This window comes from Schistocerca nitens, chromosome 10 (genome assembly GCF_023898315.1).
Source record: "Schistocerca nitens isolate TAMUIC-IGC-003100 chromosome 10, iqSchNite1.1, whole genome shotgun sequence".
NCBI lineage: Eukaryota > Metazoa > Arthropoda > Insecta > Orthoptera > Acrididae > Schistocerca > Schistocerca nitens.
The window spans coordinates 31,037,184-31,060,544 of record NC_064623.1 but is presented as its reverse complement, the minus strand read 5'-3'; the positions used below and the strand labels follow the sequence as shown (position 1 = coordinate 31,060,544).

General features: G+C 45.4%; 1 protein-coding gene and 1 pseudogene across 1 annotated transcript in view; one reads left to right on the top strand and one right to left on the bottom strand.

Annotated features, from left to right (window-relative positions):
• Positions 1–9,463: 9,463 nt before the first annotated feature.
• Positions 9,464–23,361, bottom strand: part of LOC126210442 (uncharacterized) — a 128,015-nt gene continuing 114,117 nt past the window's right edge. The window contains exons 3-4 of the mRNA XM_049939674.1: positions 17,387–17,655; positions 9,464–11,585 (exon numbers count right to left, since the gene is read on the bottom strand). Coding sequence (XP_049795631.1) covers positions 11,271–11,585; positions 17,387–17,655 — 584 coding nt within the window. The 3' untranslated portion in view covers positions 9,464–11,270. The remainder of the gene's footprint in view (positions 11,586–17,386; positions 17,656–23,361) is intronic.
• LOC126210747 (5S ribosomal RNA) lies at positions 19,325–19,442 on the top strand (annotated as a pseudogene).

Here is a 23,361-nt window from a genome sequence, read left to right as displayed (position 1 = left end):
CGTCTTGACAATATTTTCCAATACAGCAACTTTTCTTTATGTTCAACCCACGTGGGGTGTACTTTGCGAGACCAGTACCACGTGCTTATACAATTGTTTGACCCATCAGGTTAATAGTAAGACGTTAGTAACCAGTTCGAGGTTTTTCTTTTGTAAATTGCTTTTCGATCTAATTTATTTTAATTATCAAAATTATTGTGGAGTTACACTCTTTGTGTAAACCAAGTGGTATAATCATCAAAGTAGCCCTCAGCTATTCTTTTCGGGAAGATTTCACAGAGAGTTAGTATGAATTTAGTATACCAGTGTGTGGTAATTACATGACGGACAGAATTGCGCTACGAACGTAACTTCTTTGGGTGAAAATTGAATCGGTTGGTTGTGGTTAATTTCCTCTTGCATATGTTTCAACGTTCTTCGTGTGTTATTTTATGAATGCAGTCTCCCAATCTCGGCGCCTTATTTGATGTGTTCCGTAAGATCACAAACTCACATTTTCACAATCCTAAATAAGGCACCAGCTTAGTTATGACTCACGTTTAATATGCTGAAATTTCAATGATCAATGTTAAAATAAATTTCGAAATATAAACTGATTTATTTCTTGTTATTTAAATTCTCTTTTTTATATATATATCACCGGTTGTCGTATGACTATTAAAAGATTATAGTTAATGTTAGTCTGGTTGGGAATTTGGTAAGCTAGACTGGATACCTGGTGAAACAGTTGCTCAATAATGCAAGGTTAACTTCCCCAGACAGCTCACAGCTTTTAACCCGCTTTTATTGTCTATCAGCACCGCTTTCATAGGAAATTAAAGTAACAACGTTACAATGGGCGACCCTGAAGGCCTACTGGAGTAGCTTAGACAAGGGGTATAATGGAGTCATTGTGAGTGAAGCCATCATAGTGGCAGTATAAGAAGATAGCATTCGACCAGTGTTTAGTTTAGCCTCACAATAAGACAGCCTGTCCAGGGTCTTGTACTCCATAATTTTCCGCAAGGGGAGTGGTGCCCTCCACAGTTGACACTGATGGGAGGAGGCGCACATGGAGTATTCGGATGCAGCGAACGTCTCCAGTCTCTACATGTGGTGTTGGAACTGCACTGGAAGGACAAGTGCCCAAATTTGCAGTATTTAAAGCACCGAATTGGGGGAGAGGTGTAAGGTTTGACGTCACATCGTCAGGTAACGAATCACCTCAGAGGCCAAGATGAAGGCACCGGTGACAACCCAATTGTCCTTAGGCCCCCTATAGGTGCACCAGCCGAAGTGAACGCCCCATCGTTGTAAATTGGCAAGTAGCTCGTCGTCGTACTGCAACAGTAGGTCGTGATGAAAAATAATTCCCTGGACCATGTTGAAACTTTTATGGGGAATGACCAAAACAGGAATACCACGCAGCTTGTCACAGGCGAGTAACGATCGGGACTGGACTGGGATGCTGTCTGAATCAGAAGTGACCCATTGCGCATTTTGGACAGCGCTGTCACTTCCCCAAACTTATCCTCTAGGTGCTCAAGAAAAAAAGAGGCTTCATATCCAGAAAGGAGTTCCCATTGGTTCTGCTGCACACTAAATAATGAGGCGAATATGGCTCTTTCTTTCTGTAGCCCTACGTTCCTCCCATGCTGTTGCTAGGGAGAGGAACAACTTGGGGTCATACATCACAGCATTTTATTTTACCCTCCCTTTGTTAGAGACTGCTGGGGTCACTTGGGCCCCAGCAAAAGACGACTGTGTCCGCTTCATTGCAGGCCATCCGCCATTAGAGTATTCCGCTACTACAACAAAACCACAGGAATCGGATATCTCCCTTGACTTAATTGTTCAACCGCAGCTATACCAAATACCAAAAAACCAACCCCTGCAGCTCCGAAACATGGAACCAAAATCCCAACTCAGAAACCTAAATACCCCATAATTCACTACGTCGATTAAAACACAACTGACCTACCATAAAGACACAACATGCAAAACATCACAATTACTATACTCTATTCATCATAAGAATAAATCTCATGTAAACATTGCACTATGTATTCTTCCACATTTGTTGAAACCTCTTTGGATTTCGCAGCGCATGAAGTGGAAGCCAAGCTGTCCCGAGTACAGTCAAATACTACACTCCTGGAAATTGAAATAAGAACACCGTGAATTCATTGTCCCAGGAAGGGGAAACTTTATTGACACATTCCTGGGGTCAGATACATCACATGATCACACTGACAGAACCACAGGCACATAGACACAGGCAACAGAGCATGCACAATGTCGGCACTAGTACAGTGTATATCCACCTTTCGCAGCAATGCAGGCTGCTATTCTCCCATGGAGACGATCGTAGAGATGCTGGATGTAGTCCTGTGGAACGGCTTGCCATGCCATTTCCACCTGGCGCCTCAGTTGGACCAGCGTTCGTGCTGGACGTGCAGACCGCGTGAGACGACACTTCATCCAGTCCCAAACATGCTCAATGGGGGACAGATCCGGAGATCTTGCTGGCCAGGGTAGTTGACTTACACCTTCTAGAGCACGTTGGGTGGCACGGGATACATGCGGACGTGCATTGTCCTGTTGGAACAGCAAGTTCCCTTGCCGGTCTAGGAATGGTAGAACGATGGGTTCGATGACGGTTTGGATGTACCGTGCACTATTCAGTGTCCCCTCGACGATCACCAGTGGTGTACGGCCAGTGTAGGAGATCGCTCCCCACACCATGATGCCGGGTGTTGGCCCTGTGTGCCTCGGTCGTATGCAGTCCTGATTGTAGCGCTCACCTGCACGGCGCCAAACACGCATACGACCATCATTGGCACCAAGGCAGAAGCGACTCTCATCGCTGAAGACGACACGTCTCCATTCGTCCCTCCATTCACGCCTGTCGCGACACCACTGGAGGCGGGCTGCACGATGTTGGGGCGTGAGCGGAAGACGGCCTAACGGTGTGCGGGACCGTAGCCCAGCTTTATGGAGACGGTTGCGAATGGTCCTCGCCGATACCCCAGGAGCAACAGTGTCCCTAATTTGCTGGGAAGTGGCGGTGCGGTCCCCTACGGCACTGCGTAGGATCCTACGGTCTTGGCGTGCATCCGTGCGTCGCTGCGGTCCGGTCCCAGGTCGACGGGCACGTGCACCTTCCGCCGACCACTGGCGACAACATCGATGTACTGTGGAGACCTCACGCCCCACGTGTTGAGCAATTCGGCGGTACGTCCACCCGGCCTCCCGCATGCCCACTATACGCCCTCGCTCAAAGTCCGTCAACTGCACATACGGTTCACGTCCACGCTGTCGCGGCATGCTACCAGTGTTAAAGACTGCGATGGAGCTCCGTATGCCACGGCAAACTGGCTGACACTGACGGCGGCGGTGCACAAATGCTGCGCAGCTAGCGCCATTCGACGGCCAACACCGCGGTTCCTGGTGTGTCCGCTGTGCCGTGCGTGTGATCATTGCTTGTACAGCCCTCTCGCAGTGTCCGGAGCAAGTATGGTGGGTCTGACACACCGGTGTCAATGTGTTCTTTTTTCCATTTCCAGGAGTGTATAATGAGGATACATTTTACCCTGTGCGTTATGCATACGTCGACTCAGCAGTGATACGGGGTAGCGACTTTACAGGCGCATTTAGCTTGGACAGTACTGACAAGGCAAGTGATCCAGCTAACCTGTAGTGATGTAAACAGTTGCAGCAAAAATGTAAAAAGAGACAGGCAGAGAACAATACAGCTTCGAATGTCATTTGATTTTTAAACCGAAGGAAATAACACATTGCAAAGCTTAGGAGATACTCTTCTTTAGTAACCGTATAGAAAACATAACATGGTTTCGATCTTAGCTAACGCAACATTGTAATTAAAAACAACAGTGATGGAAATTCCTGACTTTAGCAAGGGTAATTTTTCTACATGAACTGTGTGTGGCGTAGAAGCGCGTTATTGATTTCCCGTGCAGCCACTGGAGGCGTCTGGTAATCTCTGAACTCCTTCCATACTGGACTCCAAGGAACACACTTCAGTACTGCTATGTTGATAACGAGGCGATCAGCAACAGAATCCCGAGCCACCAAAAAGTCCACATTTCCTCCTCCTTTTTTATGACGTGCTGGTCTGCATCTCGCCATTGTTCGGCAGTTATGTGTCACAAAGCATTGTGCATCAGTTGTAGTACGGATGGCAGCCTAAATGTCTTATTATTTCTCGCGACGAATCCCTTAACTTGGCTCCAGATCAGTTCTGTAGGGTTCAGATAGCAGTAGTACGGTGACAACTGTAAAAATGCAGCATTTATACAGTGTGCTCGACGCCGTAGAAATTATTTTTTCCATGCTTCTATGACACGTATCTCACTGGCTCGTGTGATAGGACATCTGTCCTACAAAACAATTGGCATATTCAAATAAAAAGTATTTGATTTTTCGTTTTACTCCAAAAAAGCTTGATTGTGTAATGTTTTCTTAACTTCAGCAATGTTTAACATTTTTTTTATAAAATATCGATACTTAATAATTTATATTTGCAATGAAAACTAGAATTTTGCTTGCGATAAGTGATAAGAAACATGGAAGACGTGGATTTTTCCTCAAAAATGATTGTTAAGTACGAGTTAACATATATTTTGAGGAAATTGGTGTTTAAATGATTTAAATATTGAAATCGAAGAAAAAGTTCTAGCGCAGAAGGCGATTCGAACTGCCGCCCCACAGCATACGTGCTTATCATTCTACGACACTAGCGGTTACTCCCCCTATATCATCAGACTACGACTTTCTGTTTATTACATAGTATTCCTCGAAAAACATCAGAACTGTTTTTCCTCTGTAAGCTTGTGAAAGCCATTAAGAACAACTAGTTTCTCGCCGTTAACAGTGTTTTGCGTGCGTATTTCACTACGAAGTAGGAAACAGTGGCATTCATTGTATTGTATTGTATGCTGACCAGGGGCCTAGAAACGACGGAGAGGCTCCGTCCCCGCCGCAGCCGCAGTGGTCCAAGACCCCACAACGACTACCGCAGTCCACTTCACCCCTCCGCTGCCCCACACCGAACCACTCTTTCAGGGTTATTGTGCGGTTCGGCACTCAGTGCACCCTACTCCCCCCCCCCCCCCCCCAGGGAACGTCTCACCAAAGACGAGTGTAACTCCTATTTTTGTGTGGTAGAGTAATGGTGGTGTACGCGTACGTAGACAACTTGTTTGCGCAGCCATCTCCGACATAGTGTAGCTGAGGCGGAATAAGGGGAACCAGCCCGCATTCGCCGAGGCAGATGGAAAACCGCCTAAAAACCCTCCACAGACTGGCCGGCTCACTGTACCATGACACAAGTCCGCCGGGCATATTCGTGTGGGGGACCAGGCGCTCCTTCCCACTCCAGAACACCGTACATTGCACGGCTAACCGGGCGGCTACAGTATGTATACTAACGAGACAATCAGGGCACTAGTAGCGTTTATCGAGACTGTGACTGTACAAGATTTTTGAAACTAAAATTACGTAGCTAAAGTATGATTAAGAAAAACTTTGACGGCTGTTAATACATCAGAATGTCTTAAAGTTTCATGTACAATGACAGTAATAAGATATACAATACAGGATGAGTCACCTAACATTACCGCTGGATATATTTCGTAAAGCACATCAAATACTGACGAATCGATTCTACAAACCGAACGAGAGGAGAGGGGCTAGTGTAGTGTAATTGGTTAATACAAACCATAAAAAAATGCACGTAAGTATGTTTTTTTAACACAAACCTACGTTTTTTTAAATGGAATCCCGTTAGTTTTGTTAGCACATCTGAACATACAAACCAATACGTAATCAGTGCCGTTTGTTGCATTGTAAAATGTTAATTACATCCGGAGATATTGTAACCTAAAGTTGACGCTTGAGTACCACTCCTCCGCTGTTCGATCGTGTGTATCGGAGAGCACCGAATTACGTAGGGATCCAAAGGGAACGGTGATGGACCTTAGGTACAGAAGAGACTGGAACAGCACATTACGTCCACATGCTAACACCTTTTTATTGGTCTTTTTCAATGACGCACATGTACATTACCATGAGGGGTGAGGTACACGTACACACGTGGTTTCCGTTTTCAATTACGGAGTGGAATAGAGTGTGTCCCGACATGTCAGGCCAATAGATGTTCAATGTGGTGGCCATCATTTGCTGCACACAATTGCAATCTCTGGCGTAATGAATGTCGTACACGCCGCAGTACATCTGGTGTAATGTCGCCGCAGGCTGCCACAATACGTTGTTTCATATCCTCTGGGGTTGTAGGCACATCACGGTACACATTCTCCTTTAACGTACACCACAGAAAGAAGTCCAGAGGTGTAGGATCAGGAGAACGGGCTGGCCAATTTATGTGTTCTCCACGTCCTATGAAACGCCCGTCGAACATCCTGTCAAGGGTCAGCCTGGTGTTAATTGCGGAATGTGCAGGTGCACCATCATGCTGATACCATATACGTCGACGCGGTTCCAGTGGGACATTTTCGAGCAACGTTGGCAGATCATTCTGTAGAAACGCGATGTATGTTGCAGCTGTTTGGGCCCCTGCAATGAAGTGAGGACCAATGAGGTGGTCGCCAATGATTCCGCACCATACATTGACAGTCCACGGTCGCTGTCGCTCTACCTGTCTGAGCCAGCGAGGATTGTCCACGGACCAGTAATGCATGTTCCGTAGATTCACTGCCCCGTAGTTTGTGAAGACCGCTTCATCGGTAAACAGGTAGAACTGTAACGCATTCTCTGTTAATGCCCATTGACAGAATTGCACTCGATGATTAAAGTCATCACCATGTAATTGCTGATGTAGCGACACATGAAACGGGTGAAAGCGGTGACGATGCAGTATGCGCATGACACTACTTTGACTCAGTCCACCGGCTCTCGCAATGTCGCGTGTACTCATGTGTGGGTTCATGGCAACAGCAGCTAACACACCAACTGCTCCCGCTTCTCCTGTGACGGGCCTGTTACGGACCCGTTTGCGTGCTACGACCATACCTGTTGCATACAATTGGAGGTAGATGTTTTGCAATGTGCGGCACGTTGGATACTCTCTGTCCGGGTACCGTTCTGCATACACCCTGCAGGCTTCAGCTGCATTTCGTCGACACTCGCCATAGATGAGTATCATCTCCGCCTTTTCAGAGTTCGAATACACCATGGTCACAGTTCCTACAACACTACACTATCACAGGCGTCTGGTAACACGGTGTACTACAGTTGGTCTGCGTGCGGAGACGAATGCAGAATAACAATAGCAGCAAGCGCTACATGCGGACACTGCGACAGCTAGACCAAACCACAACAGTGCACTACAGCCACACAGCGTAAACACGCTCGTCATCGTAAACATGTCCCTGCAGATGCTGCTCGCCGACCGTGGCCCGTGTTTGTTACAACACGCAACTGAACGTCGGAGGTTTCAAGCGTCAACTTTAGGTTACAATATCTCCGGATGTAATTAACATTTTACAGTGCAACAAACGGCACAGATTACGTATTTGTTTATATGTTCAGATGTGCTAACAAAACTAACGTGGTTCCATTTAAAAAAACGTAGGTTGTGTTAAAAAACATACTTCCGTGCATTTTTTTATGGTTTGTATTAAACAATTACACTAGCCCCTCTCCTCACGGTCGGTCTGTGGAATCGGTTCGTCAGTATTTGATGTGGTTTACGAAATATATCCAGCGGTAACGTTAGGTGACTCACCCTGTATATAAGTTGAACCTACTTCCAAGAGTGGGACAATACCAGTGTACGAGAGCTATGGCTGCTGACCAGTCATCGTGTTTGCGTTTGTTTGTATCAGGTTTATTCTTATGATGTACAAAGTATATAGAATAAAACCAAAACAAATAATACTTACCAACAAAAGCCTCTGGCACTACCACACCACGCGCGCGCGCGCGCGCGCGCGCACACACACACACACACACACACACAACAAACTAATCAGACCTAACAAAAACATCAAACACAAACAAACAAAAAAGACCTTGATAACTCGTTGAAAATACTTCTGCAACCCACGTTGCTGCACCAACCACCTAACTCAGAACTTCGTTACCACAATGACAAGCAATACCCAATGAACCGAATGCCACGCATTAAATCCAGCACGTCCACAGCCACCACCAGAGGGCATCATCAAATACAACATGACATCTACAAACCTCCACGCCGTAGTGACGTCACACACCACACCGCCATTAAGTCAAGGGCCAAAGCAGACGTGTGGACCGGACGCTTCTGTTGACCCTGTTTTTCAGTATTATTGACTGTGAAAGAATTACTGCTGGTACTGAGCAAATTTGAAATCTACGCAAGTTATACATTTGTGTACAGGCTTCAGCTGTCAAACTGCATCTCCACTACCATGCTGCGGCTGCTCACAGTGGAGTCCCCGACACGATGGTTACCCCCTCTCGTAACAAACCGTCTGCACAGGCGCAGCCAACTTACTCTGCGCACACTCCACCTTGAAATTGTGCAGGCATCATGGCTGAACACATCTTGTGGGGGAAGGGTTGATATGTGCACATGCAGGGAGCCGATGGCACATGGCTGCAATCTCTTCAGGGTGACTCTGGACCAAATTGTTCTATTACAAAAAAATCTGCCCTCAACCACAGAAACACACAAGATTATGGAGCTGATAAGCTCCAGAAATACGAGGGCTATCCAGAAAGTAAGTTCCGATCGTCCGCGAAATTGGCACTACTGTAAAAATCAAAAATGTTTTATTTCCAACAGCTAGCCACAACTCCCAGCTAATTATCTAAATAATCGCCACTCCGACTTAGACATTTGTCGTGGCGTTGTAGCAGTTTTCAATACTCTTGTCATAGAAGGCAGCCGCCAGTGCTTCCCGCTAATTCTCTACGCAGGTCTACAGCTCGTCTGTGCCAAAATGTTGTCTTCATAGTCAGCGGTTCATGCGAGCAGAGATGAACCTCAGGGGGAGGGGGGGGGTCAATTGCTTTTTTTGTTGTGGGTGATCAAACACTTCCCACTGTGAACACTGCAGGAGCGTCTTCATTGCCCCTGCAGAATGCAGCTGAGAATTGTCATGAAGAAGGAACAGCGTGACAGTTGAGTTACGTGGGCTGCATAGCTTCAGGCGAAATTTCTCACCAGGCCCTCGTACTTGGCTGGAGACACTATTTTCTAGGTACATTTATGTGCTCACTGTACGCTCGGAACTGAAAAGAGCGATGTGACGCGATCGACAGGCGTTCTACAGACACTGCCCAACACATCTGTGCAAAGGCTCATCGGATTTGTACAGTGGTTTCCATTTCACGACCGATCGGAACTTGCTTTCTGGATAGCGCTCGTAACTTGGTTTCCCTCAGCTAAAATGTCTCTTCAAATTGAATACACCATGGTTCGTTAGAAAAAAATGAGCTGAGAAATTAACTGGAGAATTTGTGTTTTATTTGAATTTACCATTAATTAAATTCATAATTATATATTTTTTAAAGAAAATAACAAGAATTAACATCAAAGAAAACATTTGTCATTCACACATGTTTCAAGTTGAAGCGTTATCAGATGTGTAGTTTTCTTGTAGCAGTACTGCAAACCATAAAAAAACTCACGTCCATAGTTTTCCATATGCGGTTTTTCACTGAGTTTCCACCTTTTACACCAGGAAATTTCTACTTTTGTTAGCTATTTCCATCTCATTCACCATATTTCCGAATGCAGGACTGGTAACACATTGAAGTGGCACATACAGCAGCGGAGTCACATTTTTGCAGCCTTAGTGAAGGTACTGTTCACAAATGTGTGACGGGCTGCCTACAACGTGTCAGTTAAGTATATAAACTGTAGGGTGAGTCCATGCCTCAGGCGCTAACCAGCTCTGATCTATGTAGGGCTCTCATCAGCTCTAGTTATGAAAAGTTATAGAGGGTGTGTTTGTGCTTTGTTGTTTGAACTTCCTGAGCTTGTGCATTTATATTTGCTCTGTGACTTAATAGCATGCAGCAAAGATTGCAATTGATGGCAGTTCCTGTAAGAGGACTAACTGCTTTATTGAGACATTAGGTAAGAAAGCAGTTCCAGATGTAAAATTTGTTTAACTACACACAACTAGTTTTGGCCTTCAAGTTTCTTGTCACTCACTTTCAATATGAATTTCGCATGTAGGAGACGACAATTTCGCTCCAGATTTCTATAAATGTCGGTAGTTAGATGTGAAACAAAAGAAAAGTTCGGAGTAGGTATTAAAATCCATGGAGAAGAAATAAAAACTTTGAGGTTCGCCGATGACATTGTGATTCTGTCAGAGACAGCAAAGGACTTGGAAGAGCAGTAGAATGGAATGGACGGTGTCTTGAAAGGAGGGTATAAGATGAACATCAACAAAAGCAAAACGAGGATAATGGAATGTAGTCGAATTAAGTCGGGTGATGCTGAGGGAATTAGATTAGGAAATGAGACACTTAAAGTAGTAAAGGAGTTTTGCTATTGGGGGGGGGGGGGCAAAATAACTGATGATGGTCGAAGTAGAGAGGATATAAAATGTAGACCGGCAATGGCAAGGAAAGCGTTTCTGAAGAAGAAAAATTTGTTAACATCGAATATAGATTTAAGTGTCAGGAAGTCGTTTCTGAAAGTATTTGTATGGCGTGTAGCCATGTATGGAAGTGAAACGTGGACGATAAAAAGTTTAGACAAGAACAGAATAGAAGCTTTCGAATGTGGTGCTACAGAAGAATGCTGAAGATTAGATGGGTAGATCATATAACTAATGAGGAGGTATTGAATAGAATTGGGGAGAAGAGGAGTTTGTGGCACAACTTGACTACAAGAAGGGATCAGTTGGTAGGACATGTTCTGAGACATCGAGGGATCACCAATTCAGTATTGGAAGGCAGCGTGGAGGGTAAAAATCGTAGAGGGAGACCAAGAGATGAATACACTAAGCAGATTCAGAAGGATGTAGGTTGCAGTAAGTACTGGGAGATGAAGAAGCTTGCACAGGATGGAGTAGAATGGAGAGCTGCATCAAACCAGTCTCAGGACTGAAGACCACAACAACAACAGACGTGAAAAACGTTGATGAGACTACTCTCAAAATAGTTTTTGTGTTCGAATTTCCTAAACAAATAAATGTGTGGTTACTTATCACCCCAGAGAATCTGCTGTTTATTGGATGGATGTTCTACATAAACAGATTAAATCGTGATCTCGAACACTATTTATGGAGTCAGAGGCAGCGAGTGTGTCACCCTGCTGCATAGAAGCCGTGTCCCGCCCCGGCACCACCGAACGTGACTCCGACTCCGAAGCCACCGAGGGGCACGCGGAGCAGGTTGTGTGTGACTGGCGGCTTGTGCACAGTCGTGGTCGACGTGGAGGACTGGGATGCAGCTGGGTGGTGAAGGAGCACCACGGGAGCGTCCGGTGCGTGCACCACGAGCAGTGGCGCGTTGTCGTGCTGCGTCACCGTGGTGACCGTCGTCGTCTTGGCCAGCACGTGTGGGTCGCTGTCGTGCTGGGCTAGGGTCAGCGTGGTGCTCTTCGACAGCACGTGGTCTGCCTGTGGACAAACAGGGCAGGGGTAGGTAAGTGTGACAGCCATTATACGAGGGTCGCTCCAAAAGCAATGCACACTGTTTTTTTTTTTAAATCCATATTTTATTCTACATCTACATCCATACTCCGCAAGCCACCTGACGGTGTGTAGCGGAGGGTACCTTGAGTACCTCTATCGGTTCTCCCTTCTACTCCAGTCTCGTATTGTTCGTGGAAAGAAGGATTGTCGGTATGCTTCTGTGTGGGCTCTAATCTCTCTGTTTTTATCCTCTTGGTCTCTTCGCGAGATATACGTAGGAGGGAGCGATATACTGCTTGACTCTTCGGTGAAGGTATGTTCTCAAAACTTTGACAAAAGCCCGTACCGAGCTACTGAGCGTCTCTCCTGCAGAATCTTCCACTGGAGTTTATCTATCATCTCCGTAACGCTTTCGCGATTACTAAATGATCCTGTAACGAAGCGCGCTGCTCTCCGTTGGATCTTCTCTATGACTTGTATCAACCCTATCTGGTACGGATCCCACACTGCTGAGCAGTATTCAAGCAATGGGCGAACAAGCGTACTGTACCCTACTTCCTTTGTTTTCGGATTGCATTTCCTTAGGATTCTTCCAATGAATCTCAGTCTGGCATCTGCTTTACCGACGATCAACATTATATGATCATTCCATTTTAAATCACTACTAATGCGTACTCCCAGATAATTTATGGTATTAACTGCTTCCAGTTGCTGTCCTGCTATTTTCTAGCTAAATGATAAAGGATCTATCTTTCTGTGTATTCGCAGCACATTACACTTGTCTACATTGAGATTCAATTGCCATTCCCTGCACCATGCGTCAATTCGCTGCAGATCCTCCTGCATTTCAGTACAATTTTCCATTGTTACAACCTCTCGAAACACCACAGCATCGTCTGCAAAAAGCCTCAGTGAACTTCCAATGTCATCCACCAGGTCATTTATGTATATTGTGAATAGCAACGGTCCTATGACACTCCCCTGCGGCACACCTGAAATCACTCTTACTTCGGAAGACTTCTCTCCATTGAGAATAACATACTGCGCCCTGTTATCTAGGAACTCCTCAATCCAATCACACAATTGGTCTGATAGTCCATATGCTCTTACTTTGTTCATTAAACGACAGTGGGGAACTGTATCGAACGCCTCTGAGTCTCGTGGACGAATAGCGCGAGCTGGGTTTCACACGACCGTCTTTTTCTAAACCCATGCTGATTCCTACAGAGTAGATTCTACATGTTTGAAAGTTTTACAGTGTGTAGATACATCCTTTAGGAACAATATTTTCATTTCTCCAGATAATTTCCATCCCTCTCAACTGCCTTACGCCATCTTGGAACCAGCACCTCTATACCCGCACGGTAAAATTCTGGAGCAACCTGTTGGAGCCACTGTTTGGCAGCTAGCACAAGGGAGTCATCATCTTCAAACTTTGTTCCGCGAAGAGAGTCGTTCAGTTTCCCAAAGAGATGATAGTCACATGCAGCCAGGTCAGGACTGTGAGGCGGGTGTTTCAGTGTTGTCCTTCCGAGTTTTGTGATCGCTTCCGTGGTTTTTTGACTGACATGTGGCCGTGCATTGTCGTGTAACAGCAAAACATCCTGCTTGTGCCGATGTGCTCGAACACGACTCAGTCGAGCTTGAAGTTTCTTCAGTGTCGTCACATATACATCAGAATTTATGGTGGTTCCACTTGGCACGATGTCCACAAGCAAGAGTCCTTCGGAATCGAAAAACACCGCAGCCATAACTTTTCCAGCAGAAGGTGTGGTTTTGAATTTTTTTCCTTGGGTGAATTTGCGTGATGCCACTCCATTGATTGCCTCTTTGTCTCTGCTGAAAAATGATGGAGCCATGTTTTATCACCTGTCGCAATTCTTCCAAGAAATTCATCTCCACCATTCTCGTACTGTTGCAAAAGTTCGCTGCATACCGTTTTTCTTGTTTCTTTGTGAGCCACTGTCAAATGGTTCAAATGGCTCTGAGCACTATGGGACTTAACTGCTGTGGTTATCAGTCCCCTAGAACTTAGAACTACTTAAACCTAACTAACCTAAGGACATCACAAACATCAGTGCCCAAGGCAGGATTCGAACCTACGACCGTAGCAGTCGCGCGGTTCCAGACTGTAGCGTCTAGAACCGCTCGGCCACTCCGGCCGGCTGAGCCACTGTCAACATCCTGGGAACCCACCTGGCACAAACCTTTTTTAACGCCAACACTTTCAGTATTCTGCAAACACTTCCTTCCCCTATCCCAACGTAGTGTGACAATTCGTTCACTGTGATGCGTCTGTCAGCAGTCACCAATTCGTTAACTCTCTGCACATTGTCTGGAATGTGTGCAGTACGAGGCCTGCCGCTGCGTTGACAATTCTCAATATTGCCGTGCCCGCTTCCATCGGGTAACCTGCTTGCCCACCGACTAAGTGTACTGCGATCGACAGCAGCATCTCCATACACCTTTTTCAACCTCTTGTGGATGTTTATCACTGTCTCGTTTTCACAGCCCAGGAATTCTATGACAGCACGTTGCTTCTGACGAACGTCAAGTGTAGCAGCCATTTTGAAGATATGCTGTGACGGCGCTATTCACGGGAAAACAAGCGGGAAGGATTTATCTACACACTGTAAAACTTTCACACATGCAGAATGAAAACAGTATTTCTACAAAAATAGTGTGCATTTCTTTTGGAGTGACCCTCGTACAATCGAGACTTTGTGCATCCAAGTTGGTGACAAGAATAATATACAGAAGAATGGAAACGAAGGTTACTGGAATAGCACTCAAGGGAGAATGGATATCATGGGAAATTGGGAAGGTTCCACCTCTTGAGTCCAAGTCTCACACAGTATTCTACTATGTCAGGAAGTGTCAGATATAATATGAGGAACATTTAATGAGTAATGCGGCACTTTCTTCCTGAAAGCAGTGGTTTTATTCAGGATTACAATGCACCATATTATTCCCCACTCTTTTGGCCAAAAAACCCTATTTTCAACTTAATCTCCATTCAATGTGATGGCCTTAAGCCATCTTAGTGGGACGCCCTGTATGCCCGCATGGTACCATCTAGTGGTCGACATCAGAGCCAACGTCTTGCTGCATCAATAACCTCCTCATCATCCACGTACCGCTTCCCGCCGAGTGCGTCTGTCATTGGGCCAACCAGATGGAAGTTGGAAGGTATGAGGTCCAGCCTGTAGGAAAGATGAGGAAGCACAATCCAATGACGTTTTGTGACCTCCTATCAGGTGTGCAGATTTCTGTGAGGCACTGTCACGGATAAGAAGTAGTTGACCAGTGACGTGTTTGATCACGATCCATAGATCACCTCGAATGGGAGTGCTGCACGATCCAACATTGCAGGAGTCATACCTGTGTGAGCTGGCCTGCATCCGGGAGGTCGGAGAGGTTTGTGCGACCTTTTCGAGATGATGAAAGATGCCTCACTCACCTTGCTTTTGTTCAAAGCCGGGTCTCCATAGACACTATGCAAGCAGTTATGAATATCTGCGATGGTTTGGTTTTTCGCGAGAACAAATTCAATGACAGGTCTGTGTTTCGAACTCACCTCCGCTACAGACGCCATTTTGAAGGTTACGTATAGCGCTGTCACCTATCGGAACTTCGGTGAAACTATATCGGCTGAAGCGGGAATATCCCACAATGTTCCACAACAAATATTGCATTTTTTTCAGCCGAAATTGGCTGAGAAAATAAATGTGTTGCTTCACTTACTCCAAACCCACCGTATTTAAATGAGGAAGGAAAGGGCCAAACATTACAGCAGACAGCGTCCATTGTCATCCGGTGCACATTATATGTATACTGAGACACAGAATGCTGTAACAGAAGAACTTGGTAAGCATTTATCAGGCAAGTCCATCAAGAGGGAGTGTGCTAAGTTAGAGAAGACTGAAAATATGAAAAATGCTACCAAATGTGGTCGCCCAAAAGTGACAACACTGAAAAATATGATCAGCATGACAGCTATATCTTCTTTGATTCTCATAAAGCCTGTGTGATGTGATTGGCTTTGGTGTGAAGGGTGATGATTGTCCTCTCAATGCATGTGTGAACTCACGGAATTCACGCATGTGGGCTACTGAAATCCGTATCAGTTGTAAGAAGAGTCCCATCTCAACACACAGAAAGTGCGAATTTCGAATGCAATTTCACATAGACAAACTATGTAGAAATAAGCAGGATAAACAAGTTTCTTCATTTTAAATCACACATAGCAGTTTTATTATGTACTGCAAACATAGCCAAAACAAGGTGCTTCATTAATCATTTTTTCAATTAACGTTATGATCTATCTCGAAGCCCAAGAAAGTGAACACATCTTTTTATTATTTTTCATTTTTTGAAAAACATACGTTATAGGTTGTGAAGTTCCATGAGAAGTCATTAACTCTACATACTGAATCTTGCCCAAAATTAAATGATAATCCATTTCACAAGCTGTGACACAGTCGCGAATAAAACAGTAATCCACAAAATATCAATAAATTTACTTTATTTTCGTCTTTGATCACAAAACTGTTTGGTCGTTAGACTAACGATTTCGGTCAACGATGACCATGTTCATATCAGCAGTAAAACACAGGAAAACCAAACACAACTGTAGACAGTCTACATCTTAAAACAATAAAATATGTCATAATGAAAAGAATTACTTTTACATTCATGTTTTGCAGATACATAAAAGAAATGTTCTTCATTATTGCCTACTTTATTGTTTTAAGACGTAAACTGTCTACTAGTTGTATTTGGTTTTCTCATACTTTGATGCCGATCTGAAGATGGACATTCGTTGAATGAAACTGGTTTTCGGAGAACCAAAATAGATCATAGATGGAAATAAAAGAGATAGTCCATTTGCCTTGAACAATTTGTTGATGTTCTAGAATCTTTCGTTGACTTCATATATATATATATATATATATATATATATATATATATATATATATATATATATATATATCGACCTTTTCCGCAATTGTGTAAACAGTCCATTTTAACACGGGTAATGTATCACGAAGCAAATACCATCCGCACTGGCGGAATGTTACGTGATACCACGTACTTATACGTTTGTGTCTATTACAACGCCATCTATCACAAAGCGAAAAACGTGGTCCAACCAAAACATTCATATTTCTTTACGTACTACACGAATATGTTATAAAAAATGGGGGTCCTATTTAAAAAAACGCAGTTGGTATCCGTTTGACCTATGGCAGCGCCATCTAGTGGGACAACCATACAGGTAGCGCCATCTGGTGTCCCCCTTCAAGCTAGACAAGTTTCGTTCTTTGTAGTTTTTTCCTTTGATGCTTATTTCGTGAGATATTTGGCCTGGTCACTATCAATGGACCACCCTGTATATATATTAGACCCTTGTGGCACACCATGATTAATCGAGGGCGCCAATGAATACTAACTTGATGGTTCACTTTACAAACCGAATGCTATAAAAGTTATACTCCAGTATTTTGAAGCCTGTGGAATATGATGACGAAAATTTCTTCTTATGTGAGCTTATTTTTGAGTACATAAGAAAAGTAACTCCTATACATGAAGATTTGTATGGGAACATGAAGTCTATTGGGTATTTCTAACATTGGTGGAAATTTATAAGTAAAAATCTGACAAATAAGCACGTGTGTGACCAAAAAGAATGGTGTTTCATCTCCAGGCCAAGACCTTCCCACGTAGCCCATACAGAGAGATTGAACATAATAGCCGGGAAGCCGTCGTCTCTCAGAGAGACAAACCTCGTGGTGCAGTTCGTGGTGGTGGGCGACGGCGAACGGCACTGCGGCGATGACGTGTATGGTGTCGTCATCAGCGTGCGCTGCGACCAGCGGCTGTGGCGGATGCAGCACCACCAAAGTACCAGGCCCAGAGTCCTCCTGGTTCGGACCGCGACCGCTGCTGGCGCCACCGGCGCTACCCCCTACTGTGGTTTCAGATTTCGATACCAGGTGATGGGCTGTGTCGCCGCTGTGGTGGTGTCCTGACGATAGGATGACAGCCGGAGGAACTGTTGACATGGGAGGCAATTTACCAGTGATTCGGCTGTGAACATTGTACAGAGTGACTAAAAATTATTGGACAGATATGTAAGGCTGTATTTTACCAACACTGTATGTTAACACACAGTGTCCATTTTGTAATTTCCGAATTTCATTGTGTCCCTGAACCAAAACCACTCCCCTCCAGGCAATCATCATAGGCCGCACCACCCGCTCTTTCTGTCTCCATGATTTCTACCTCACCATTTATGGCTGTCCTATTCACCTCACTCCTACCTTCAAATACCTTGGCCTCACCTTTTACCACCACCTCACCTTGACTCCCCATCTCCTTACCATCCAACACAAAGCTCCCAACAGACTCTGCCTCCTGAAACTGCTGTCCAGCTGGACATGGGGTCTGTATCCTTCACACCTACAAATCCTTGATCCGCCTCATCCTTTGTTATGCCAGCATTGCTTGGATTTCCGCTCCTCCCATGACCTCATCCCCTTCCCCAACTTCTCTTTTTCCTTGAACACATACCACCCTATATATTGTCTGCCGCCTTGATCCACCTCACCCCCTGGTGTCTCCCTTCCTCTCCACCCTGAGTCATTGCTGTATTGTGTCCCACCCTCTCTCCATCTCAACAGCCTCCACCTCCTTTCCCAACGCAACTTCCAACATCTACCCCTCCTGGATGATGAGCTTCGCCCTGACATCTACCCCTCCTACCAACCCAACTCTAACCCCATCTTCCTTCTTTCTCTTCAGGGCTCCCTCTCCTACCCCTCCCTTCTCCTGAGCGACTTTCCTCTCCTACTCCCCCTCCCTATCTTGTGCTCCCCTTCAGTGTTTCTGTAATCCCTCCTGCCTTGTCTTCCCTCTTCATCTCCTGCCCCACCAGTCTCCTGCCTCTTAGTGTACCCACTGACGCCCCTACTCTCTTCATCCCGCCCCCTCCCCTGCTGCCCCTTGCTCTCCTGTCCTTTTCCTTCCTCCCCTGCCTCTCCCTTGGCATGTCCCACCTGGCAGTTTTATACTTCACCGTGTGTGTTCCAAGTGGGTTTTAAGTTTGTTGTTCTGGAGTGTTTTTAATACTGTGGCCAACTTTTAACCTGTGTGTGTGCCTTCAGTGTCTTTTTTGTGTTCTACGAATCGCCAACTGTGTTTTTTAACTTTGTCGACTTTTTAAATTGTCCCTCAATGTAACGTCTCCATGTCCGTGTATTTTTACCTCCATTATCTCCCCTTATTCTGTTTTAGGTCCCCCTTTTTTATCACCTTATGTGTAACATTTTCTTCTTATATTAGTTGTCATGTCACTGTGCTGAGGAGTGGCGGATTGTGCCGCTGACAGCCCTCCCCTGTCCATATGGGGCAGGAGAATGCAATCACAATAAAGAAAAAAAACCAAAACCACTCGAGATATGTAGATGAAATTCACAAACACAAATCACAGAAACACGCCTACACAGTGTGTCTCTCCTACAGGTCGTCAGGGGCATTTTCCCTGGTGTTTTGGGATATTTTCGCAATTTTATTTTTGCAATGAGTAGCTGGAGTCAGCACAAGTAAATACTGCTCATCATGTCTTTCACATCATGCCCAGTATCAGGGGAAAGCTTCAGTTTGTTTCCTATTACCAAAAAAATTATTTTTAAAGGGGAATTTTATGCGCCCATTCGACAGAGCGCAACGGCCTTGCCGCAGTGGATACACCGGTTCCCGTCAGATCACCGCAGTTAAGCGCTGTCGGGCGTGGCCGGCACTTGGATGGGTGACCATCCGGGCCGCCATGCGCTGTTGCCATTTTTCGTGGTGCACTCAGCCTCGTGATGCCAATTGAGGAGCTACTCGACCAAATAGTAGTGGCTCCGGTCAAAGAAAACCATCGTAATGACCGGGAGAGCGGTGTGCTGACCACACGCCCCTCCTCAACTGAGGATGACACGGCGGTCGGATGGTGCCAATGGGCCACTTGTGGACTGAAGACGGAGTGCTGCTGATTCGACAGAGCAGTCCCACATTAGTCCACTACAATATTCGTTTCATCAGTGTATACTAAAAGGCCGGCTGGAGTGGCCGTGCGGTTCTAGGCGCTACAGTCTGGAACCGAGTGACCGCTACGGTCGCAGGTTCGAATCCTGCCTCGGGCATGGATGTGTGTGATGTCCTTAGGTTAGTTAGGTTTAATTAGTTCTAAGTTCTAGGCGACTGATGACCTTAGAAGTTAAGTCACGTAGTGCTCAGAGCCATTTGAACCCATTTTTATACTAACAGGGACTGTGAAACACAATGAATAGCCGGTACTGCAGCAGCCCTGCTGAGCCACTGCTCTTGTTTCACTGTCCCTGATAATACATATGGATAAAACGAATATCACACTAATGTGGGGCTACTCTGTCGAATCTGCACATAAAATTCCCCTTTAAAAATAAATTTCTTTGTAACGGGAAGCAAACCAGACACTTGATCTAGGCATCATATGTAATATGTGGTGAGCAGTATTTGTTTGTGCTGCCTCCAGGTACGCGTTGCAAAAATGAAATTGCAAATATCCTTCCAAAAACTAGAGAAAAAGCCAGTGGAAGACACTGTAGGGAAGAAGCCCGGTATATCATCTTCACAGCTGAGGTGCCTGAACCAGAACCATCTCCTCCAGTATGCTGATTACACAGCATTACTAGCCCTCTAACTTATCCTCCAAAAATCTGAACATTTACTCCAGATTCATCTCAACCAGTTCACATCTTTGTATAATCCATAGCCCTCCAAAATCCACGCAGTAAAACTAGTCAACAACCATTTTGCATCTGGGATGTGATACATGAACAACACTACTAGTCATTAAAATTGCTACAGCAAGAAGAAATGCAGATGATAAACGGGTATTCATTGGACAGATATTTTATACTAGAACTGACATGCGATTACATTTTCATGCAATTTGGGTGCATAGATCCTGAGAAATCAGTACCCAGAACAACCATCTCTGGCCATAATAACGGTCTTGACACGCCTGGGCATTGAGTCAAACATGCAGCTTCAACACGATACCACACTTCATCAAGAGTAGTGACTGGTGTATTGTGATGACCCAGTTGTTCGGCCACCACGTTTTCAATTGGTGAGAGAACTGGAGAATGTGCTGGCCAGGACAGCAGTCGAACATTATCTGTATCCCGAGAGGCCCGTACAGAACCTGCAACATTCGGTCATGCATTATCCTGCTGAAATGTAGGGTTTAGCAGGATATGAAGGGTAGAGCCACAGGTCGTAACACATCTGAAATGTAACGTCCACTGTTCAAAGTGCGGTCAATGCGAACAAGAGGTGACCGAGACGTGTAACCAATGGCACCCCATACCATCTACTTGAAAATGGCCTAAGGTCGGGATCTGGATCGTATAGCAACAAAATAAGAATTGTTACAATCAAGTGGAGCCAGCATCATTCAAGAAGTCTATCATGACTTTGGCTCAAGCCAAAATAAAAATTAACATCGTTTCTCCTGAACAGACTCTGTCTTATTAGTCAAGTCGGTTTGGCTTACTCTACTCAGCAGACCTGAAACAACCAAAGATAAATCCAACCATAAGTCCCTATGAGTTACCGAGCGAGGTGGCGCAATGGTTAGCACACTGGACTCGCATTCTGGAGGACGAAGGTTCAAACCCGCGTCTGACCATCCAGATTTAGGTTTTCCATGATTCCCCTAAATCGCTTCAGGCAAATGCCGGGATGGTTCCTTTGAAAGGGCACAAGCGATTTCCTTCCCCATCCTTCCTTAATCCGAGCTTGTGCTTCGTCTCTAATGACCTTGTTGTCGACGGGACGTTAAATGCTAATCTTCTCCTACTCCCTATGAGTTATATGCATCTAATGTCTATATGCATGTTTCCTTGGTTTGAAACTAAAGCACAAGAAAGTTGGGGGTCTCGTTTCCCTTCATCTGCATGACATCTGCTTTAAATTACGTATTTTGAAGCCCGAGACGTATGTGGAGATGCAATACACACTACTGATCGTTAAAACTGCAAAGTCATGAAGGCAGCATGCAGTGAAAATCCAAGAGTGACCGGACTACAGCCTACCGACACTGCAGTTTGTCATTCTACGAGATTCGTTCCTGAAGTAATGCCTTCTATGTTTTTGTGGAGACTTTAGATGTCTGCGCCAGATGTCGTTGGTGTAGTGCTGATGCTTGAACGTTCCTCTTTCATTTGCAGCTGGTTTCGACGTTCCGCGGCAGTTGGCGCCAGCAGCGGAATGTTCCAAAATTGAGTCTGTCTGATATGGATGCACGTGTAAAACAGTGATGTGTGACTGAGTTCCTCACTGCTAAAGAAATTGCACCGGCTGAAATCCATCGACGTTTGATACAGTTGTATGGAGATGACAGAATATACGTGAGGCAATGGGTATGGCATTTTCAAGATGGTGAAGTGGGTGTGCACGACAAGTCATGGCCCGGTCGGTCCTGCACAGCTCTCATCCCTCGCAATGAAGAGCGCCTTGATCAACTCATCCGTGCTGCTCGGCGGATAACGACCAGACAATTGTGTGCAAAGCTGAATGTCGGCTGTAATGCCTCAGAAACAATGTTGGAACATCTTAGTTGTCGCAAAGTCTGTGCGAGATGGGTCCCGTGGATGCTTACAGATGAACAGAAAACTCACCGAATGGAAATTTGTTGGGACCTGCTGGACCAATAGGAAGCTGAAGGTGACAATTTTCTGAATAGTATCGTCACAAGAGATGAGATGTAGTGTCACCACTACGAGCCAGAATTCAAAAGACAATCCATGGAATGGCGACATGCGAATTCTCTGTCAGAGAAAAAATTCAAGTCATAGCCATCTGCCTGCAAAGTGTTGTGCACAGTCTTCTGGGACAGCATGGGTGTGGTTCTTTTGGATGCTCTGGAGCCTAGAGAAACTGTCAATTCAGCACGTTGACTAAGCAGGAAACCCGAATTTCCGGGTCCTAAGGTCGGGATCTGGATCATCTAGCAACAAATGAAGGGAGGAAGACCAGCTTTCGCCAGGCCCCACACTAGTTTTTCGACCTCGCATCTCATTGTAAAATTCGGCTGGAATGTCTTACCACATCCACCATACAGTCCCGATTTAGCGCCTTCAGACTTCTATCTCCTTGGGCCTACATGGCAACATGGCAAACATTTTCAAGACTGGGATGCTGTTGTCGAAGCTGTAAGGATGTAGTGAGCCTCAGCTGGTTCCAATTTTTACAAGGGCGGCATGCAGGCTGTGCTTCATCGTTTGCAAAAGTGCGTAAAGAATAATGGTGACTAGAATGATATTTTCACTCTGCATCGGAGTGTGCGCTGATATAAAAATTTCCTGGGAGATTAAAACTGTGTGCCGGACCGAGACTCGAACTCGGGACCTTTGCCTTTCGCACGCAAGTGCTGTACCATCTGAGCTACCCAAGCACGACTCACGGCCCCTCCTCATAGCTCCACTTCTGCCAGTACCTCGTCTCCTACCTCCCAAACCTTATATAAGCTCTCCTGCGCACCTTGCAGAACTAGCACTCCTGAAAGAAAGGAGCCTGGGGGATGTTTCCAGTATGAGATTTTCACTCTGCAGCGGAGTGTGCTCTGATATGGTAGAGCACTTGCCCGCGAAAGGAAAAGGTCCCGAGTTCGAGTCTCGGTCCTGCCAGTAAGTTGACAAGGGATTCCAGATCGATTCCATATTTCTGG